This window comes from Mobula hypostoma, chromosome 9 (genome assembly GCF_963921235.1).
Source record: "Mobula hypostoma chromosome 9, sMobHyp1.1, whole genome shotgun sequence".
Classification (NCBI taxonomy): Eukaryota; Metazoa; Chordata; class Chondrichthyes; order Myliobatiformes; family Myliobatidae; genus Mobula; species Mobula hypostoma.
Genome location: NC_086105.1, coordinates 52,313,293 through 52,333,491, shown reverse-complemented (window position 1 = coordinate 52,333,491; position 20,199 = coordinate 52,313,293). Strand labels below are relative to the sequence as shown.

The 20,199-nt window shown below is 38.9% G+C and overlaps 1 protein-coding gene across 1 annotated transcript in view; it reads right to left on the bottom strand.

The window, feature by feature from the left end:
* The window catches only part of creb3l2 (cAMP responsive element binding protein 3-like 2), a 74,186-nt gene that overhangs the window by 5,959 nt on the left and 48,028 nt on the right, over window positions 1-20,199 (bottom strand). Inside the window, 4 exon segments of the mRNA XM_063058281.1 lie at window positions 298-565; window positions 9,809-9,935; window positions 11,719-11,818; window positions 16,734-16,802. Coding sequence (XP_062914351.1) covers window positions 298-565; window positions 9,809-9,935; window positions 11,719-11,818; window positions 16,734-16,802 — 564 coding nt within the window.

Sequence of the window (20,199 nt, the reverse complement as noted above, 5' to 3'; positions counted from 1 at the left end):
CTGGCTAACAACAGCCCAGTTCAACATGAACTATTGTGCGCACAACAAGATCTCTGAAAAGCCCACGAAATGAGAAGCATTTTAACTTTTGCCAGAAGAATGTGATCCAGAAGGAAACAAGTATTAAAAATAATATGATCAAGTGGATGTACTGTTTCTGGAGCAATCAGGTTTACTTATCAGTGCATCATGCAGTATCTACCCGCTAAGATATTTTGCAGATTACTCCTTCCACTATCATCAACCATGTTAAAAAGAACAAGTGATTTTTAATAGAGTCAGAATTATGAGTCATACCGTTGTGACTGGAGCTCTATCAGGACTGAATTTTCTGTTCCCGTTTCGTTAGCTATTATATATTCTTCTGCTGGTGGCTGCGTGTGTACAACTGCTTCCTGTGCCTGCTGCTTCTGTGCTGAGCCCCTGACTGTGAGGAACTGTGCCAGTCGCGTTCTTTCTCTGACAGATTCAGCTAATTTCTCCCAGGCATCTGTCGACATCACTGAACTGAACTCATCTTCAAAGCCAAGGCGCTCCTCATAAAATAATAAATGTCTTGAGCGAACTGTGGAAAATAAAGTTATCAGAACGTAAAGTTACACTTTTATCGTCACTATTCAGTAAACGCTATTCTTTCTAAATCAGTAGCCACTGTTACATAACAACTTATTTCATTTATTATACTGGCAACATATCAAATGCTGACAATAGAATACTACTGTTGCAGATTTTTTATATGTACAAAGGTCTCTAAATGTGTTATATTTTTGGATCTGTGGGTTTAAGCACACAAAGTGGCAATTACAATAATGCATATTAGACTTCTGCATAAAGTAAATACACATTTGAAATGACAACTACATTCCTTTATGTAATTGGTATGGGACTAGTTCCTCAGCACAATACAAGAAAATCAGAGCAGGAATAGATCACGAGGTCCCTCAAACCGGCCCTACCAATCAATATGATCATGGCTCATCTACACTGGCTTGAACTCTTCTGTGCCAGATCCCCATAAACCTTAATTCTTTGATTTTTCAAAAATGCATCTACCTCCAACTTAAATACTTCTAACGATTTAGCTTCCATAACTCCCTGAAGCACAGAATTCCGAAGATTCAATCCCTTTGCAAAAAGATATTTTATGTATACTTTTGTTTTAAATGATCAGCCTCTTACAGAGCATAGAATGATGCCCATGGTCCTTCAGCTGATGATGCCTGTGCTGACCACAATGCCAAATTAAACTAATCCCATCTGCCTTTACTTGATCCATATACAGGACACAGAGCAGTACAACATAGGAACAACTTGTAACAGCTTATCATGCAACCATTTCCCCTTGTTCAGTCTCTCTTATGAGTGAAAACATCTCAACATCTATCCTGTGAAGCCTCAATAAGATGAGTTATAATTATTCTAAACTCCAAAGAATACAGACCCAAACCATTTAGCTTCTCTTGATAAAAGATGGAGGGGATCTTGGGAACAGGACAATCAACTTCAGTAAGCTGGACCAACAGTCATTTAGATTAGTTCTATTTACTCAGAGATGCAGTGTGGAATAGGCCCTTCTGGCCCTTTGAAACATGCTGCTTAGCAACTTACAAGAACCCCGATTTAACCCTACACTAATCACAGGACAATTTACAATGTCCGATTAATCTACCTGGTATGCCTATTGACAGTGTGAGGAAATCAGAGCACCCAGAAAAAACCCACATGCTCATGGGGAGGATGTACAGACTTCTTATAGAGGATGTGGGGATTGAACTCTGAACCCTGTTGAACCGTGCTGTAATAGTGTCGCACTAACTGCTACGCTAACATGGCACAACAGTCAGCCATACAGTCTAACCTTTTAGTTTTTGTCCCTTAAGCTGAAATGAGTCCCAGTTCTCTAGTCAGTCTGCATCATTGTGTGTCACAGGCCTTGATAAAATCACAACTCAAAATGTGCATTGTCTTTTGAAAATTAAATACAGTAATGGAGTCCATTGAAATTTTCAAGGGATGCATGTGCCAGATAATTATTTTTGCAATTACAAATTTAAAAGCATTGCTTAGGATTATGGTTTCTGGGAATTAAAGCTTTTTGCTGGAATAATTTGTTTTACAGAAGCTAGCCAATTTAAATTTCGAAGTGAAACACAACTATCAGCAAATTCACCCAGAGTCCTGAAGGAGCTACTGGAAATTTAATGGTAAGCACCGTCAGCAGAGCACTGAATGCAACACTGTTAAGCTGGTTTCGTTTACTGATGCTGGGTATGACTGTTGTAATCAAAATACTGGTTGGGATTTTGCAGGGAATTGCTGGCAATACTATTGAATTTCCAGTAAAATAGTATTGTGACATGGATTAACAAGTATATGTGTGCAAACATGTATGTTCTCAAATTTCCTGACATCTGACGGGAAATCTCATAAATTGTCCAATGATGTAGTTCTTGTGGAGTGGAATGGCATTATACATTAAAGATTAGTTAACATATATATTTTTGAATTGATTCAATTTATATGGATACTTAAAATTGTTCTGTAGTGCTGCCTGGCCTGCTGCGTTCACCAGCAACTTTTATGTGTGTTGCTTGAATTTCCAGCATCTGCAGAATTCCTGTTGTGTACAGTTTGAATAACGTTTAATATGTTAATTTAATGAATGTCAAAAATCAAGAAATATTCTGAAGTTTTGCAGATGTCTATGCCAAAGTGTATGTCTTAGCTGCCTGTCAACAGTTTTGTTCTAGTTCTCGCTTTCACGTCCTCCCACTTCCCACCAAGTGATCCACAGAAATTTCAGTGGTGTAGGACCTTGCCATTCAGAATGCCTTCATCTTCCTCTAACAAGTGGCCTTTGTAAGATCAATAGATAAGGATAAAATAATCATAAATGGTGGGCAAAATCATATTTACAAGAAGAAATTTATTTTCTGTTAAATATTGAGTTTATATGCACAAACCCCCCCGATTACTAAAACATGGGGGCAAATAAAAATTGCTTCAAAACATTAAACCAGTCTCTGCTGTTAATCTGGATCCACATGGATACTAAGTGATTCAGCACAGAATTAAGCCTTTGGTCTGTGCTGACCATCAGTCAACCATTTACACTCATCCTACATTAACTGCATTTTTTATTCTACTTCACATTCTCAGCAATTCCCCCCAGGTTCTACCACTCACTGACAAACTAGGGACAATTTGCAGTGGCCAATTAACCTTCCAACCTGCATATTTTTGGGATGTGGAAGGAAACTGGAGCAACCTCACGTGGTCAAATGGAAAGTACCCAAAATCTACACAGCCAGCATTCAAGGCCTCTGAAGCTGAGAGGCAGCGGTTCTGCTAGCTGTGCCACCACGTTTTCTATTTCTTTATTTTTCATCATCAGACAATTAACAAACAGGTAAGCATTGGTTAATGTTATGCACCACACAAATTGGAAATTATGTTGAGAGGAAAGAGGAATGGGAATACGGAGGAAATACAGAAAGAAGCTAAACAGTTTCTGGAATATTTATAGGCATTGATGAACTGAATGAACATTAGTGATTGCAATACTGCCAATATTGACAGAACGGAAATGCACCTGCAGGTAGATAAGGTTAATGAGATGTAGAATGATGCTTTTAAGGTCAGCCTATCCAGCTGGTTTTGTAACAAGCACAAATGAGGAGCTTAATTAGTTCATTGCAGACATTGTATGCTAAAGGGCCTGTTCCTGTACTGTACAGTTCTATGTTCTAACTAGCAAGAATGATGAGCACAGGGAAAGACAAATGTAGCCAAATCTAAAAAAGTGCTCTTTTTGCTTCCTAGTTATGACCTTACCTCCCCTTGCTATTTGAGCCACTTATGATACAAGGGCTTTTATTAAGGGCTGGCAATTCCCTTCATAATCCTTAAACCTCATTTAGGATCAATACTATCGTAAGCACAAGTCGACCTTTAAAAGAAAACTGTCTCAAAAAACCTCAAGGAGGCAAAATTAGAGAAAGAGCAAAGACCAAGCAAATGACAATGAACATGGATTTTAAAATGAAATCTTGAAAAAAGAGAAGGCAGTGTAAATGTGCAATAGTTTGGGGACAGAAATTCAAAGTGTACATACTACCAGGCTAAATTTAACATTCTAGATTGTTTATTGTCATTCTTCAGTACACGAGTGTAAAGGAGAACAAAATGGTTACTCCTGATCTGATGCAGCATAAAAAAAATAATAAGCATAAAGAATACAATAAAAATACATTCCTTTAAAACACAATGTACCAGTAACAGTTTCGTATATATAAAACATTCTGAAGGTTGTAGGGCTAGAAATTTTTACTTTGAGAGGAAATACCGTAAATGTGAGGCATGGGGGAACCAGGACCCAATGTAGAACAACAATGCACAGCCGATTGACATTGGGACAGGTGTATGATAGGAGAAATGCATTAGATTTGATGAAATGAACCTTATGGAGGGTGGCAGACTTTCTCAGAGAATAATGGGCATCATAACATCCACTTTTTACCTCCATTGAAAGGTACGGGTGAGTGTGATGGCAGGGGTTGTAGGCTTAATTTGACCTGTAACAAGCCCATGAATGATGTAAAACTCTGAACTCTGAAAGCTGGAAGGGGAAGGATGGAGTGAGGAGAAATGAATAGTTGCAACATTTAAGAAGGAAGGAAGGAGGGGAAACTCGGTGAGACTGGTAGTTCAGAAGGGTTGAAGTGCAGATCAATTACAAGACCAGCCATTCAGAGACAATGAAATGGATCTTGACAGTCTATTCAATGAGGATGCCACAGGACAAGTGCAGGAGTTCAGAGATCACAATAGCTTTGAAAATGGGTTAAACAGAAAGATTACAATAAGCAAAATTGAAAATAAAAATGACTTTGCATGTCAGAGCTGTCTTTTCTGAAATGCCATGTTCGCTTGCATTGCTAAATCTTTTAACCTTGAGGAAAACTTTATACAGGAGTTTTATTTCTTAAAAATAAATCGCTAATATTCCTCTTCAGTCATCAGAAACAGAACTGGGGGAAACAGAGTTAAAATGGTGTCACAATATTCACCTTTGATGTTGCGAGCTCCCATTTTATTCTACTGCTCTTAGTTACAGCAGAATCAATTTTCTATGGAATGTGTTAATATTTACAGTATGACTTATAAATAATTTTTAACCATGTAGTAGACACATTGTTTTGGGGGAAAAAAGATTGAGTGCTTATTATTTCTGATGGAAGTCGATTCCATATAGAACATTGAACAGTACAGTGCAGCAACAGGCCCTTTGGTCCACAATGGTGTACTAAACTTATTGAAATAGTAAGCATATGCTCAACTAAACTAATCCTTTCTGCCGACACAATGTCTATATCCTTCTATTTTCTGCAGACTCTTGTGCCTATTTAAGAACCTCTTGAATGCCTCTATCATATCTGCCCTCCAACTCCCAACCCACCACCCCAGGTAACACATTCCAGTCAACCACCACTATGTAAAAAAAAAATTGCACCACACATCTCCTTTGAACTTACCTCTCATCACCAAAATGATACTGGCTCTTTACCCCGTCCTTGCCTCTCATATTCCTTAATTTAAAAAAAAAATCTTATTTCCCCTCAGCCTCTGCCACTCCAGAGAAAATAATCTAAATTTGTCCAAGCTTTCCTTATAGCATATGTTCTCTAATCCAGGTAGCATTCTGGTAAATGTCTACAAAACAGCCTCCCTATAGTAGAGCAACCCGGACTAAATGCAATACTACCTAGAGATTTCTGCAGCTGTAACATTACTTCTTGATTGATGCAATTCTTCAATTAATAAAGGTAAGCATGCTATACACCTTCTTTACCACCTCATCAACCTGCGTAGCCACTTTCAGGGAGCTATGGACTTGGACCACAAGGTCATTCTACATCTAAGGGGGTTTCGACTTTTATATTACTGCGGAGGCTAATTAAAATGGCGTCTTTGTTATGTTATTCTGGGGAATGCGGCTTTGTTGTGTTAAAACGCTGAGAAAGTTTGCGCTAGCAGCTTGTTTTGGTTTAGAGGGTGATAAGAGAGTACTATTAACCAATTGGGATAGTTGTTATGGTTTTGGTGCATTTGAAGATACTGTATGCGCGGGGTTTTGGGGCAGAAGGTAGGAGAGCGAGACAGAGGATGGACGATGTGCTGTGATGTCCGCTAACGGGGTCGGACCCCGAGGAGGGCGTTCGGCGAGGAGACGGAGACGGACTCCTGTGGAGCGCCTGGTTGATCACTGTTGTTGGTCCCAGGCGGCCGGTCGAGGTGGTCTGAGGGGTTGCAGGGTGAAGAAGGTCCTTGAGCTCCAAAGGTAGAGCGCGAAGAACTTGGACTTTGATAAGTGTGGCGCCTTTTATTTTCCTTTTATATTTTATTCTCTCTTAATTATATAGTTCCAGTAATATCTATAAACTGTAAATCATTTAATCGTATCTGGTGTATTGTCTGTTATTTGGGCGGGGTGGGGTACATCACACAGCATCCACACAAATGAATTACCCAGTTTCCCGGGGCCGATGCTGTTTCCCTAGACGACAGCGAGCCGAGCGAACCTGAGGGTGGCCGGGAGGGCTACATACATATCAACACTGTTAAGGGTAATGCAATTAATAGCGTACTTACTTTACATGTGATCTCCCAAGGGCAACTTCACATTTGGTCAAATTAAAGAACATCTGCCATTTCTCTGCCTACATCTGCAACTGATCTATATTCCGCTGTATTCTTTGCCAATCTTCTATGCTATCCATAATACCACCAATCTTTGTATCATCTGCAAACTTACTAACTAATCCACCCACTTACTTTTTCATCCAGTTCTTTGAAACTTTTCAGATGATTCTTTTATGTATATTACAAACAGCAGAGATCCCAGTGGAACACTAGTCACAGACCTCCAACCAGATTAAGTCCCATCAACCACTACCTTCTGTCTTCCATGGGCAAGCCAATTCTTATTCCAAACAGCCAATTCTTATTCCAAACAGCCAATTCACTGTGGATCCTATTCATCTTAATCAGTCTGGATGAGGGAGCTTGGCAAATGCCTTACAAAAATCCATGTAGATAACCAACACATCTCTACCTTCATCAATCACCTTCATTGTTGTAAAGGATTAAAAAAAGTGAGGGCTAATAACTATAAAATAGGGATGTAGATTGTAATGTGGTAACAGGGAAGCACAGACAAAGCTTAGAAGTAGAGACATGAGGTACAGCTGCTGCGACACCCAAGTTTCAGGAACTTCACCAATTATGTTATAGTGTGCATCATTTGTTGTAATAGAAAACTGGATTTATTGTTAGGTGTGCGGATAATCATTTATTCTGTAACCAGGACCTAGTCTGTTCCTTAATTAAGTTTTCTTGTAGCCACCACTGTTATCAAAAATGACATTATCAGTAAAATTACATCAACTGAGAAAGTAAAATCTGTACCAAATTTATGTTCAACTAGATCAGCTTTGACTGGTCTCCTGCGCTGCACTGGGTATTTTGAACACCAACACCATGTGATCTCTCAGTTTGCTCCTAGAGTGGACTCCTCAATAAACTCAATCAAGTTAGTAAGACACAACTTGCCCTGCACAAATCCACTCTTATCCTAATTAAGCCACGTTTTCCAAAAGTTCATAAATCCTATTCCTAAAAATTCTCTTCAGTAACTTCCATACCACTCATGTGAGACTCACCAGACTATTGTTTCCAAGATTATCCCTTTTTCCCTTCTTGAATAATGGAACAATATTAACAACTCACCAGTCATCTGACTTCTCACCTGTAGCTAAAGGGGATATGAATACATTGGTCAAGACCCCAGAAAGCTAATCTCTTGACTCTCTTAATAATCTGGGGTGTATCCCATGGATTATTGAGAGAAATAAGACATATGTCCTGGGAACTTGCCCACCTCACTGTTCTTGGAGAGATCCAACACAACCTTCTTATTTATCTCAAAATGTGCTAGCAAATTAGCAAGTTCCATACAGTAACAACAGGAATTCTGCAGATGCTGGAAATTCAAGCAACACACATCAAAGTTGCTGGTGAACGCAGCAGGCCAGGCAGCATCTGTAGGAAGAGGTGCAGTCGACGTTTCAGGCCGAGACCCTTCGTCAGGACTAACTGAAGGAAGAGTGAGTAAGGGATTTGAAAGTTGGAGGGGGAGGGGGAGATCCAAAATGATAGGAGAAGACAGGAGGGGGAGGGATGGAGCCAAGAGCTGGACAGGTGATTGGCAAAAGGGGATACGAGAGGATCATGGGACAGGAGGTCCGGGAAGAAAGACGGGGGGGGGGGACCCAGAGGATGGGCAAGAGGTATATTCAGAGGGAGAAAAAGGAGAGTGAGAGAAAGAATGTGTGCATAAAAATAAGTAACAGATGGGGTACGAGGGGGAGGTGGGGCCTAGCGGAAGTTAGAGCAGTCGATGTTTATGCCATCAGGTTGGAGGCTACCCAGATGGAATATAAGGTGTTGTTCCTCCAACCTGAGTGTGGCTTCATCTTTACAGTACAGGAGGCCGTGGATAGACATGTCAGAATGAGAATGGGATGTGGAATTAAAATGTGTGGCCACTGGGAGATCCTGCTTTCTCTGGCGGACAGAGCGTAGATGTTCAGCAAAGCGGTCTCCCAGTCTGCGTCCGGTCTCGCCAATATATAAAAGGCCATACGGTTCTCTGTATCCTCCATGTCCTTCTCCTTGGCAAATACTGATGCAAAGTACTCATTTTAGGATCTCACACACATCCTCTGCCTCCAAGCACATGTTCCCCTGGTTTAGTGGTCCTACCTGCTCACTAGTTATCTTCTTGTTCTTGATGTATGCATAGAATGCCTTGGGATTCTCTTTAATCTTACCTGCCAAGGATTTTTCATGACCCCTCCTAACGCTTCTAATTCCCTTCTCAAGTTCTTTTATGTCTTTTTTATAACTCTCAAGGGTTCAGTTTGACTTTAGCTTCCTAAAGCTTACAGAAGTTTCCATTTTTTTTTTCCTTGGCTAAATTCACCATCTGTCTTGACATCCAAGGCTCCCTTACATTGCTATTCTGTCCTTCTGTCTTACTGGAACATACCTGTCCTCTACTCAATGCAGTTAGCCTTTACACATCCTCCATGTCAGATGCAGACTTACCCAAAAGCAGATGTTCCCAATTAACTCTCCCCTTTTTATTTGTCACCAAAAAAATGAAAGATTTCAGGGCAGGTGAAGAAATTCATTAAAATGATTCCAAGGATAAGGGACCTTAATTACTGTCAAGATGATAGGTAGGGTTCTTTTTTTTTTGGACCTGAAGAGGTTGAGGTGTGATCTGATAGTTATTTTTTTTTCAAATCATAAATAGAATATACAGGAGGGAAACTTTTCACTGGCTAAGTGATGAAGAATTGCAGGATATGAAAAGAAGATGATTGGTAAATGAATCTTGAGTGACTCTAAGATTTTTAGTTTAAACACAATGAGCAGAATATATTGCTGGGAGATTTGTGGAGGCAAACTCAATTGCAGCATTTAAAATAGAGCTGAATGAATGGGAAGAAAGAACGTTCAGGTGTTTGGAAAAGGGTGTTAATTGGGACCAACTAGATTGCTCTTACCAAGTGCTTACATGAACTTGACTGGCTGAATGTCTTCTTTTTGTGCTGTATCGAGTCAAGTGTACCAGTAATATGGCTGCTACCAATATCATTCAACTCCATCAGAAATTAAACAGCAAATGTCAGTGCATTCCAGTCTCCTACCTCCCTTTTATAGATTGCAGCCTTTTACTTACCAGTGGCTGCATATGATTCTTGTGTGGAATCTTGAACAGGTACAACTGTTTTCGTCACAGAAGATGAGAATGGGTCGAATTTGTTACTTATTCCCCCTAACGCAATGGCAAAGCACAGCACCACAATCTGGAACAGCAAGAAAATCAGAAGTCTAGAATGATTACAGAGACTACATAAAAAACACTGATTTTACTAAAGCACAGTTCACAACACAGAGCAACTTTAGTCTTATTATTGTTGGTGATGTGGTAGTGCAATTTATGATATTAATTCAAAGTTATTCCAATATACAATTCAGCAATCTTGAGAACTAGATTCCCACTATTAGTAATATTGCTTGTCCAATCTATTAAATACATCTTAATGGAAATAAATATTGAAAGAAAACTGTAGCTTGTTATTTAATAATGAGGTTGAGTAGACCCATTCACAAGATTAGGAAGCAGGGCTAAAGGAATATGAGGTAATGGTATGTAATATGCTGGGCACCCTGAATAGATAAAAATGCTTTAAAAACATGTGAATAACTGGTTGAAAAGCAAAATGGTGGTAAAGCAAAATGGTGGTGAAGCTAGCCAACTTGTAGCGCAGGCCAACCAACTAATCTCAGTCACAGCATGGCTGCCAATGATAGTTTGCCTTCTCATTTATAAACAGTGGAAAATTTTCTCTTATTCAGTGTCTAGATATTGCAAATGCCAATGAATGGATGACAACATAGATTACTGAGAAAAATGCTATGCCACTACATTAGGTAATGGGAAAACTTTGGACATGAAATGTTTTTATAAATGTAAAAGTCATAAAATAAAAATAAAGATGTTAACAGAACAGTGAACCATTATTCCAATTAGTAAAGAGATCTGGTATTACTATAGATAAATCAATAAAACACTTGCCATCTTGTTTAGTATTGCTGTTTATTAGTGTTTTCTTTAATTACATTGATAGTATATACAAGATGTTATTGAAATATTGCTAACGCTATGCCACATGTAGTACAATTGGTCCATCAAAAGGCCCAGAACAGCTAGATACTCAGCTTTGCTTAAATAGTATGTTAAATCTAGTAAAACACCCTGATGAATAATGTATTGTCACAGAATCAGAGAGATACAGCAGAGAAAGAGGTGCTTCAACCCACGGAGTCCATGACGACTATTTACACCCATTATTTTTGCTTTAAAAAAAAAGGACTCCTACGCAAAACCCATTTATTCTCCCAACTTCCATTAACTTGCCCATAAAGTCTACCACCTACCCACTAGAAACAATTTAAAATGGTTAGGTAATCTAACAACTTGCATATTTTTTTGGGATTTAGGAGTAAACTGGAGCACCCCAGGGGAACCCATATGGTTATGGGGAGAGCATGTAAACTCCACACAGACAGCACGAGAGGTCAGGATTGAACCTGGGCTGCCGGGACTCTGAAGCAGCAGCTGCACCACTGTGGAGTCTTTGCTTATGATGCAAGATCACAGACACAAAAGATTGACTTGGTTTTGTTTTCCCACAGGCAACTCCCGATTCCATATTGGCTCAAGTAAAGAAACAAGAATGAGTCATAGCCATCTTCTGCTTTTGGACAAAGCAAAGCAGATATAGTAATGAATGCCAAGTAGAAGAAAGTGCTCTGATTCTTAGAGGTCTACAGAAAGCCAAATGACAACCTATTTTTCCATAGAGTGCGCGAAATGATTATTAGTTAAATGTGATAAGTTAACATTCAATTGGTAGGGAAACAAACAACAGTATTTCAATGGATACGCTACAGATCAGGGAAAGAAAAGATCAGCAATATGCTGAATAAAATATCCTAAAATGCATCCCTGCTATAATTACACCCACAATCTGACCTTACTCACACATATTGAGAAACCTTCAACAAAACAATATTGGTGCATACCATCAAGCAAGTGCTGGTTTGAGTACTGGCCATTTTGCAGGATCTGGGCACTTTCCCAGCCACCAGAACCTGAAGCCCCTGCAGCTGCTGGAGCAAGGACCTAAAAAACAAAATATTTACCCTAATCAGATAATGTCAAGACAAGTATTATAACTTAAGAACAGTTATTTTCCTAGTTTAGTTTTCAAGATTAACCTTGGAATACAGAAAAATAAAATACAGTCATGTGCAGTAACACTGCTATGTTAGAATGACTGGTTGCTTTCTTCTTAGTTGGAGGTAATCAATACTAGTTACACAGATAGACACTACATTAGTAATTTTGCAAATGACAGTTCTGGAAAATGAGACCAATGAAAAGCTAAGCATGTTGATATTCAAACTTTAATCTAAAAGTAAAACAAAGTAAATTATGTGTTGCCATTCAGGCTAAGAAAATAAACGAAACAATTTAAAACCTTTGATACTGGTTGTTAATGAGATCTGTGCCCACCTATTTGGCTGGAGTTGGGAGAACACAATGAATCCTTTCCTTTTCCCTAACTTCCAGATTTGCATCATTTACACTGTTTTACATTTGTAAATTTGTGAAATTATCATTATATAGCAGGTCTTACTTTGTGTGGAAAAGCAATTCAGTATGCATCGCTTGGTTATTTAAAACCTGGAAAATCCAAAATCCAAAATGACAGAAAGGCCAAAAGATGACCTTTCAAACAGCGTTAATATTAATTACAGGAAAATGCTGTCTGAAGGTTGAAAACAAACCTACTTGCAGATCATTCAAAAGATTAAATAATTAATTTGTATTCACCGTTAAAATTCATTTTTAATAGAATTATTAAAATGTGAGACAATGGCATTAAATTACTTGATTCAATGCCATAGCCTTAAGGTTATTATCAAAGTACTTCTATGTTACCATAGACTACCCTGAGATTCATTTTCTTGCAGATAAATAAAGAAATACAAAAACACTTATGAAAAGCTACACATAAACAAAGGTTGGCAAACAACCAGTGTGCAAAGGAAGAAAATTGCACAAATGAAACAAAATAATACTGAGAACTTGAGTTGCAAAGAGTCCTTGAAAGTGAGTCTGTAGGTCATAGAATTAGTTCAGAGTTGAGGTGAGTGAAGTTATCCATAACAGTTCAGGAGTCTGCTGGTTGTAGGGTAGTAACTGTTCCTGAATCTGGTGGTATGGGACCCAAGGCTTCTTTACCTCTTGCCTGACTGTAGTAGCAAGAAGAGAGCACGGCCAGGATAATGGAGGTCCTTGGTAATAGATGGTACTCTCTTGTGGCAGCACACGGTGTAGATCTGCTCAGTGGTGGGGCGGGCTTGCCTGTGATGGATGCACTAGCATCCAGATAGCTACATTATTCATCTAGAGGCACAAGATCGAAAAACTACCATAGCAGAATAATTTAAATTCACCCAACTAAATACAGATGAACTGAAAACCTGGTATCAGTAATGGTGATTGCAAAACTTACTGGATTAGCATAAAAATTAATATCCTTCAGACAAAGGAACGTGCTGTCACTACCCGAGTCATTACTCATGTGTATTGCTCTGTCATTTCCTGGTTTAGCCTGTGACTCCAGACCGAAGGTCAACAGTGATATAGTTGGTTCTAAATAGACCAGCAAGCTACTTAGCTCGGCGGCAATTAGAGATGTGCAATAAATTCTAGCTTTCTCAATTATTTCCACATCACATGAATGCAAAATAAATTCCTGGCAGATCCAAGACTAATAAGATACACTCAGTGGCCTCTTTATTAGGTTGAGGGTGTACCTAATAAAGTGGCCACTAAGAGATCTGTATGTTCCTGACCTTCTGCTGCTGTAGCCCATCCACTTCAAGGTTCAATGTGTTGTTTGTTCAGAGATACACCACTGTTGTAACGTGTGGTTATTTGAGTTACTGTCACCTTCCTGTCAGCTTGAACCAGTTTGGCCATTCTCTTCTGACCTTTCCCATTAACAAGACATTTTCACCCACAGAATTGCTGCTCACTGGATACTTTCTGTTTCTCGCACCATCCTCTGTAGACTCTAAAGGCTGTTGTGCTTGAAAATCCCAGGAGATTAGCAGTTTCTGAGGTACTCAAACTACCCTGTTTGGCATCAACAATCATTCCACAGTCAAAGTCACTCAGATCACATTTCTTCCCCATTCTGATGTTTGGTCCAAACAGCAACTAAACCTCTTCACCATGTCTGCATGCTTTTATACATTGAGTTGCTGCCACATAATTGGCTGATTAGATATTTGCATTAACAAACAGGTGTGCCAAATAAAGTGGCCACTGAGCGTATTTAAACCATTGGTCTGAGAGATGATAACCAGCAATGGCACAATTTAAGATTGCCACAATTGCTGCAACTGGAGAACATTTATTGCCAAGAAATTGGTCGGTACCACTGAAGGTTCATTCTCAGTTGGTTCGTGTTGGGCTACATCTCTGCACAAGCCAGCATTTCTAATATGGGTCTGCTGATAACCTAACTCCTCCATTCTTATCAATCTCCTCCTCTCTATTCCTCACTCACATCTCTGCTCTTCCTTCCTCCCTCTCACATCCCCTCTATTCCTCACTCACATCTCTGCTCTTCCTTCCTCCCTCTCACATCCCTCGCTCCTTCCTCACCTTTCTTCTCTCTCTTGGCTACATCAGGAGCAAGGTTCAGCTGGATGTTGTGGATGAGTTCTGTTTTCAGTAGGACTTCTTGAGCCCTGCTCTGTAAGATTTACCCCAGTGGTTCTAGGAAGCTCACTGGGCAAAGGTCTTTGCTTGAAGTTAGTTTTGAAGTTAATGGCCAGTCAACATTCTGTAGTTAAGATTAAGTAATTAAGATTGCTCTCAGACTATGCCTGATATTTTATACTGATCTGAAATAACTTCATGTTCAGGTTAAAAGAGATTCCTTTCTTTAAAAGAGTCCACTATTTCAAGTCTGTATGATACATGCCTTCACAATACAAGATGTGTAGGTCAGAAAGTCATGTAATATTAGGAACATGGATACTAATCTGGGTGTCAGAAAGAAGTAAACAACAGAATACATAACACAACTCTGACAATTAGTATCAACCTGCATCAATAATGTGTCAACTATTAATAATTTGTTAATCAAAATTAGAAGGCCAGCAGCCAGCCAGGGCCTCCATTGTTACTAGTGCTAATAGTAGGACACCTGCATCTCTCCTCAGAAATTCCAGTTTCCAGGATTGGCATGAGTCTAGCTGAAAGGCAACACAAATTATAAGAGAGTGCCTGGTGCAATTTCACTATTTCACCCCTAGGTCATTGAGAGCCTTTTTTGTTTCAGGTAAAAATTCCATATTGGGAAGCCCAACTACTAAGCTTAGCTTGGTGGGATTTTAGCTGAAAACCAGTCAAAATAATTAACAGTGTGGTTATCAGAGAAATGTCAACAGCAGATCCTAACATACGAAGAGCACACTGCCCCAGTCTAACGGTGTTACCATTTCCATCAGTGTTAGCATTGTTGCACAAACATGGTAGACTGAGAGCGTGAGCTGAGTGCCTTTATGCCCATTGCCGATAATGCCCTTGTCCCAGCTCATAATAAACACCTAGTTCCGTTTAAATCAACCAATGCTTATCACTAGTGTTCATAACTGTGTATTATCAGCCAGCTTGTCCTTTGGGAAGACTTTTTTTGTAAACAGAAATAGCCAGAAACGTTGAGCTATGGCTTGCCTGCAAAATCCTGCTGGAGGTTTACAGAGATCTGGAAATATCAGTGAAGACAAACTCAACTTACTTGAGACCCTTTCCTCTCCTAGATTCAGAAACCCAACTTTATGTACCCTTTTCTCTAGGCTTCAGGTTTTAAAGGCATGCTCAGTTTTCAACTGCAGAACTGCTAGTAATGTACAAGAAGAAATTAGCAGCAAGAATGCATTACATTTATTTTATGTAGCGGTTGCATCATTGAATCATTCAGGCACTTTATCCCACTGTACACTTGCCAGCCATTATATAACTACCTCTATATATCCCATTCTCTTGTATTTAGCCACAAGCTGGTATGCCATGGTAATTAAAGTTCTCATCTAGGTACTGCCCAAAATATTGTCAGAGTATCTGTATCCACTACCCCTTCAGAAAATGCACCATACACAGAGTTGAATTAAAGTACCTCAATTTATTTCCTACCGAATCTTAACAGAAGCTGATAATCAGAACTTCATTCAAGTTAACATAATTTATTTCTTTCATCATTTTTTAAAGTGGCACAAGAATTCTTTGACATAGGACATGGCAAGGTGAACATCTACATTTTTTTTAAAAATGTGTGTTTAAAAATTTCAAAGTTTCTTAAGCAGGTGCATATAATTATGTCGGTAATAATTTCCGACTTACTAATCATTTTTGTTTAAGTGCAGTAGGTTACTTATGACTGATGTGGGTGCAAGGATTATCTGATTGTCAGTTAAGCAGTGAGAAATATGCTGCATTGGTAGTACAGGTATTCAGGCTACTTCATGAAGGCAGTGTTTTGGAACACATTGGAGTGAATAGTGTGCCCTTGAGCAGGTAGCCAGTGTTTTTTTGGGCAAGCAAACATCTGGCCTATTAAATCACATTCAAAAGTGATAACAATAGTTTCAAAGCTGGAAGCCCTCATTCAGCCATCATCGTATCTGCAGGATCTGGACCCAAGAGGATATGGATTGCACTGTCTACGTCAGCCCAAAACTGACTTCAGTTCATTTCAGTCTGGCTCAGTCTCCAATAATCATCAGATAGAAACCTGAACTGGACTGATCACATCTCCTTGCTCCTCTCTGAATAGTACCTCATCCAAATTAACTCATTAAATGATTAATTGTTTAATAAAATTTACATGGTTAATTTCAATGAATTTTATTCAAAACTGATTTGACACTATAAATGTTCCAGATTAATTGTTAATTATCCTGTAAAAAGGGCAAATTAATATTAAGTAACACAGAAAAACATGGTACATTATTACCTGTTTGCTTTTTCCAGATTTTCTACCTTTTTACGGAGTTCACTGTTTTCATTTGAACAGGATTCTACCCTGGAAAGACACATTCAAAAACACAATTTTGTTATTCTGAAAAGGAATGAACATTATATCCAGCTTATTTGCATTATCCAGGAAGAAAGTGCTTTCTCTAAGTAAATTATTATTTGCCAAGTGACTTTTCAGCAAACCTGTTTATAAATAGAAAACAGCACACTGTTTAGCTTTTTTCCTTTTGTTCACTGATACGACAGCTGGACTATGTTAATCTAAAACTTCTATCATTTGTGCTCCAAGAATATTCTATGCTGATCCTAGAAAGTCTGGCGACACTTGTGGGCTGCCCTCAACACATTCTTGGGTGTGCTTGTTGTTAATGTAAATGATACATTTCATTGTATGTTTTGATGTACAGGTGATAAGTGAATTTGAATCTGAATTAGAAAGTGGTTTACTATAAACCTCCTTTGGATTATACTCGCACTTTATACATTTGAGAACGCAGGGACAATGGTAGGTTGTGTTATCCCTTAAGTTGTTCTGTCATTCAATTTGATCATGCCTGATACGTGACACAGCTCTAATTTGTTAAAACCTTTCAGTTATCAAAAATCTCAGATTTAAAATTAACCACTGGCTGAGTATTATTTGCCATTTGCAAATAGAAATTCTAATTGACCAAGTGAGAAAATTTATTAAAAAAATTCTTAAATCTCAATAACATTTTCTTAAAGACTATGATCCATTGTCCTGGATTACATAACTGAAGAAATTTAGTTAATTTACCTTTATCAATAAAATTTCAATCAACTCTTTTTTTTTAAAAAAAAGTACCAGGGAATACAACAATCGAATCTGCAGCTTTTTACTATAATGTAATCCTTGTACCCAAGTGGTCAAGGGGAGAATGTACAAATTCCTTACAGAGAGCACAGAATTGAACCTGGTTCAGGGGCACAGTAAGAGCATTACGCTAGCTGCTAGCCTACAGTGTGTGTACAAAGCATTGGTATAGTAAAGAAGAGTGGTGTGCTGCCAATAAAATGAAAATTTTGTGAATGCATTAGAAATAACTGAAAGATGATGCAAATATTGGCACAATTCTACATTAACATTATTGATGGTAACAAAGTGTTTAGGAAAGAGAAATAGGGAAAAGATTTGCAGTAGACTTCATAGAACTGGAGCGAGAGGTGGATTTCCTTGACGAGCTCATGAATTGGATCAGTTTGGATGGAGTTAAGAAGCAATTGAACACCTTCACTCTACTGGATATTTTCTCCAGTACACAAAATTGTTATGAATTAATAAAGGAAAGCCATCACAGATTAATGTGTTAACAAAACTTGTTTGCCATTTAGGTTTTCAACACATTCAAAGATATGGCCTTTCAGAGAATATTTTATGAAGTAAGGGAAAAATGTTATCATCATACTTCCCAAATTTCCAATGCAAAGAAATAGAGAATGACACATTTTGGCTGGAAGAATTAGGAGAAGTGATACTGACTAAAAAGTACAATTACATAGGGAACAGAGGAACATGGGTGCACATTTTCACAGGTTTTTTTTGGCAAGGGTATGTTGCAAAAGCATTTAAAAACCAAGGGGATCCTGGGTTTCATAAAGCGAAGCGAGAGTCTAAACAGAAAGAGTCTTTACAAATTACTGGTCAGACTGTATAATACAAATTCTTGCCACTTCACTTCATAAAGGACCTGAAGGCTAAAGAGAGAATATAGAAAAGCTTAACTCCAGTGGATGATGAAGTTTCAAGCGTGGTTTTTAAAGGAGAATTGACAACTACAATGAAGAAAAAGTGTGCAAGGCAATTGGGAAAGAGTTGTGGAATGGAATTGCCTGGACAGAGTTCAAATCCCTTGATTCTTGCAACCACTCCTGTCTTAAGGCAGTTGCCATGAGTCCAGAAATCATGGCAAAGGGCTACCAAAGCCAGAAACATCAAGAACTAGCAGGAACATTTAACTGAAGGCCTTAAATCAGAGGTGAGACTCACCAGGTAAGTATCTATGAAGCAGACTTAAAAATGAGACAAAACTAGTGGTCATTTAAAATCATTTACCTATGCTAGCTTGAAATACACCACCAATCTGATAAGGTGATTCCAAGCAGTGGCAGCTTTCAGTGCTTAAAGAGTAAAAATGGTCCAAGGTCACATGTTCCCACCATCACATACACATAGTGCACAATGAGGGAGTAGTCAGGAATGATTCTGGCAGGAACACAAATGCTACTTGAATGGTGATGAGGCAGAATTTTCCAACATCTCCATGCAAATTTTCAGAAATATTCATAACATGATCAGAAAGAGCTGTCTTCAACACAGAGAAGTCATTATAACTATTCTGGGCTTACTGACACAAGAGGAAATTTATACGATCTTACCCTTAAAGAAAAAAATCAGTAACCAATTTTTATTTCAACTTTTTTGAAATAAGCAATCAAATGAGCTGAAAATTTTAATGAAGAACAGTATAGGAATGCCAAGGATCCAAGTTATTAAGAACAAACTGGCCCAGAAATTCAGTGAAAATCAATTGTTGTACAATACAGTAATGACTGTTTTCTCCTGGAATTGGTGCTTGAAAACTTGGAAGGAACAACAGTGCTAGTGTCCTGGTTTTGAACAAGTATCTTGGCCTATACTCTGGATGCTGCATGTGGAGGAATTCTACTCAATTCAGGGCTATGGTAGTACTTGGTGAGTCACTGTGATATGTGGCTGGGGTATCGGTTGCTGGCCAAATCAAAGTTAGTGATGAATCAGCATATAGGAGAGAAGTTGAAAGTTCAGCTGAGTGGTTCCAGAAAAAAAACCCCTCACCCAATGTCAACAAGACCAAGAAGCCAATCAGTGCCTCAAGGAAGAGGAAACTGGAGGTTCATGAGCCAGTTCTCATCGGGGATCAGAGGTGGAGTTAACATTTCAGAAGATTGTGAACATTCAGCATGTCATCTAAAACTCTGACAATCCTCTACAGATATGTTGAGGAGAGTTTATTGACTAGTTGCATCACAGCCTGGTATGGAAATACCCATACCCTTGTATGGAAAATCCTACAAAAGGTGAAGGATGCAGTCCAGTCCATCATGGGTAAAGCTCTCCCCACCATCAAGGACGTGCCCCCCTCCCCCCGATCCAGGCAATGCTCTCTTCTCACTGATCCAACAGGAAGGTGGTACAGGAGCCTCAGGACCTATTCTACCAGGTTCAAGTTATTATTGCTCAACCATTAGTATTGGAAAAGTCTGGTAATAGCTAAAGGTAAGGGGCACTCCACATGGAGCCACTGTGACCTCCGGATGGTGCTGGGTGGGTTCAAGTGAGGGCCATGTGCTTGGCAGATAAATATTATGGATGAGGGTGGTGGTGTAGTAAGTGAAGTAGCTAATCTTCAGTAAGTAAGGAAAGCCCCCTTCTGATGCAGGTT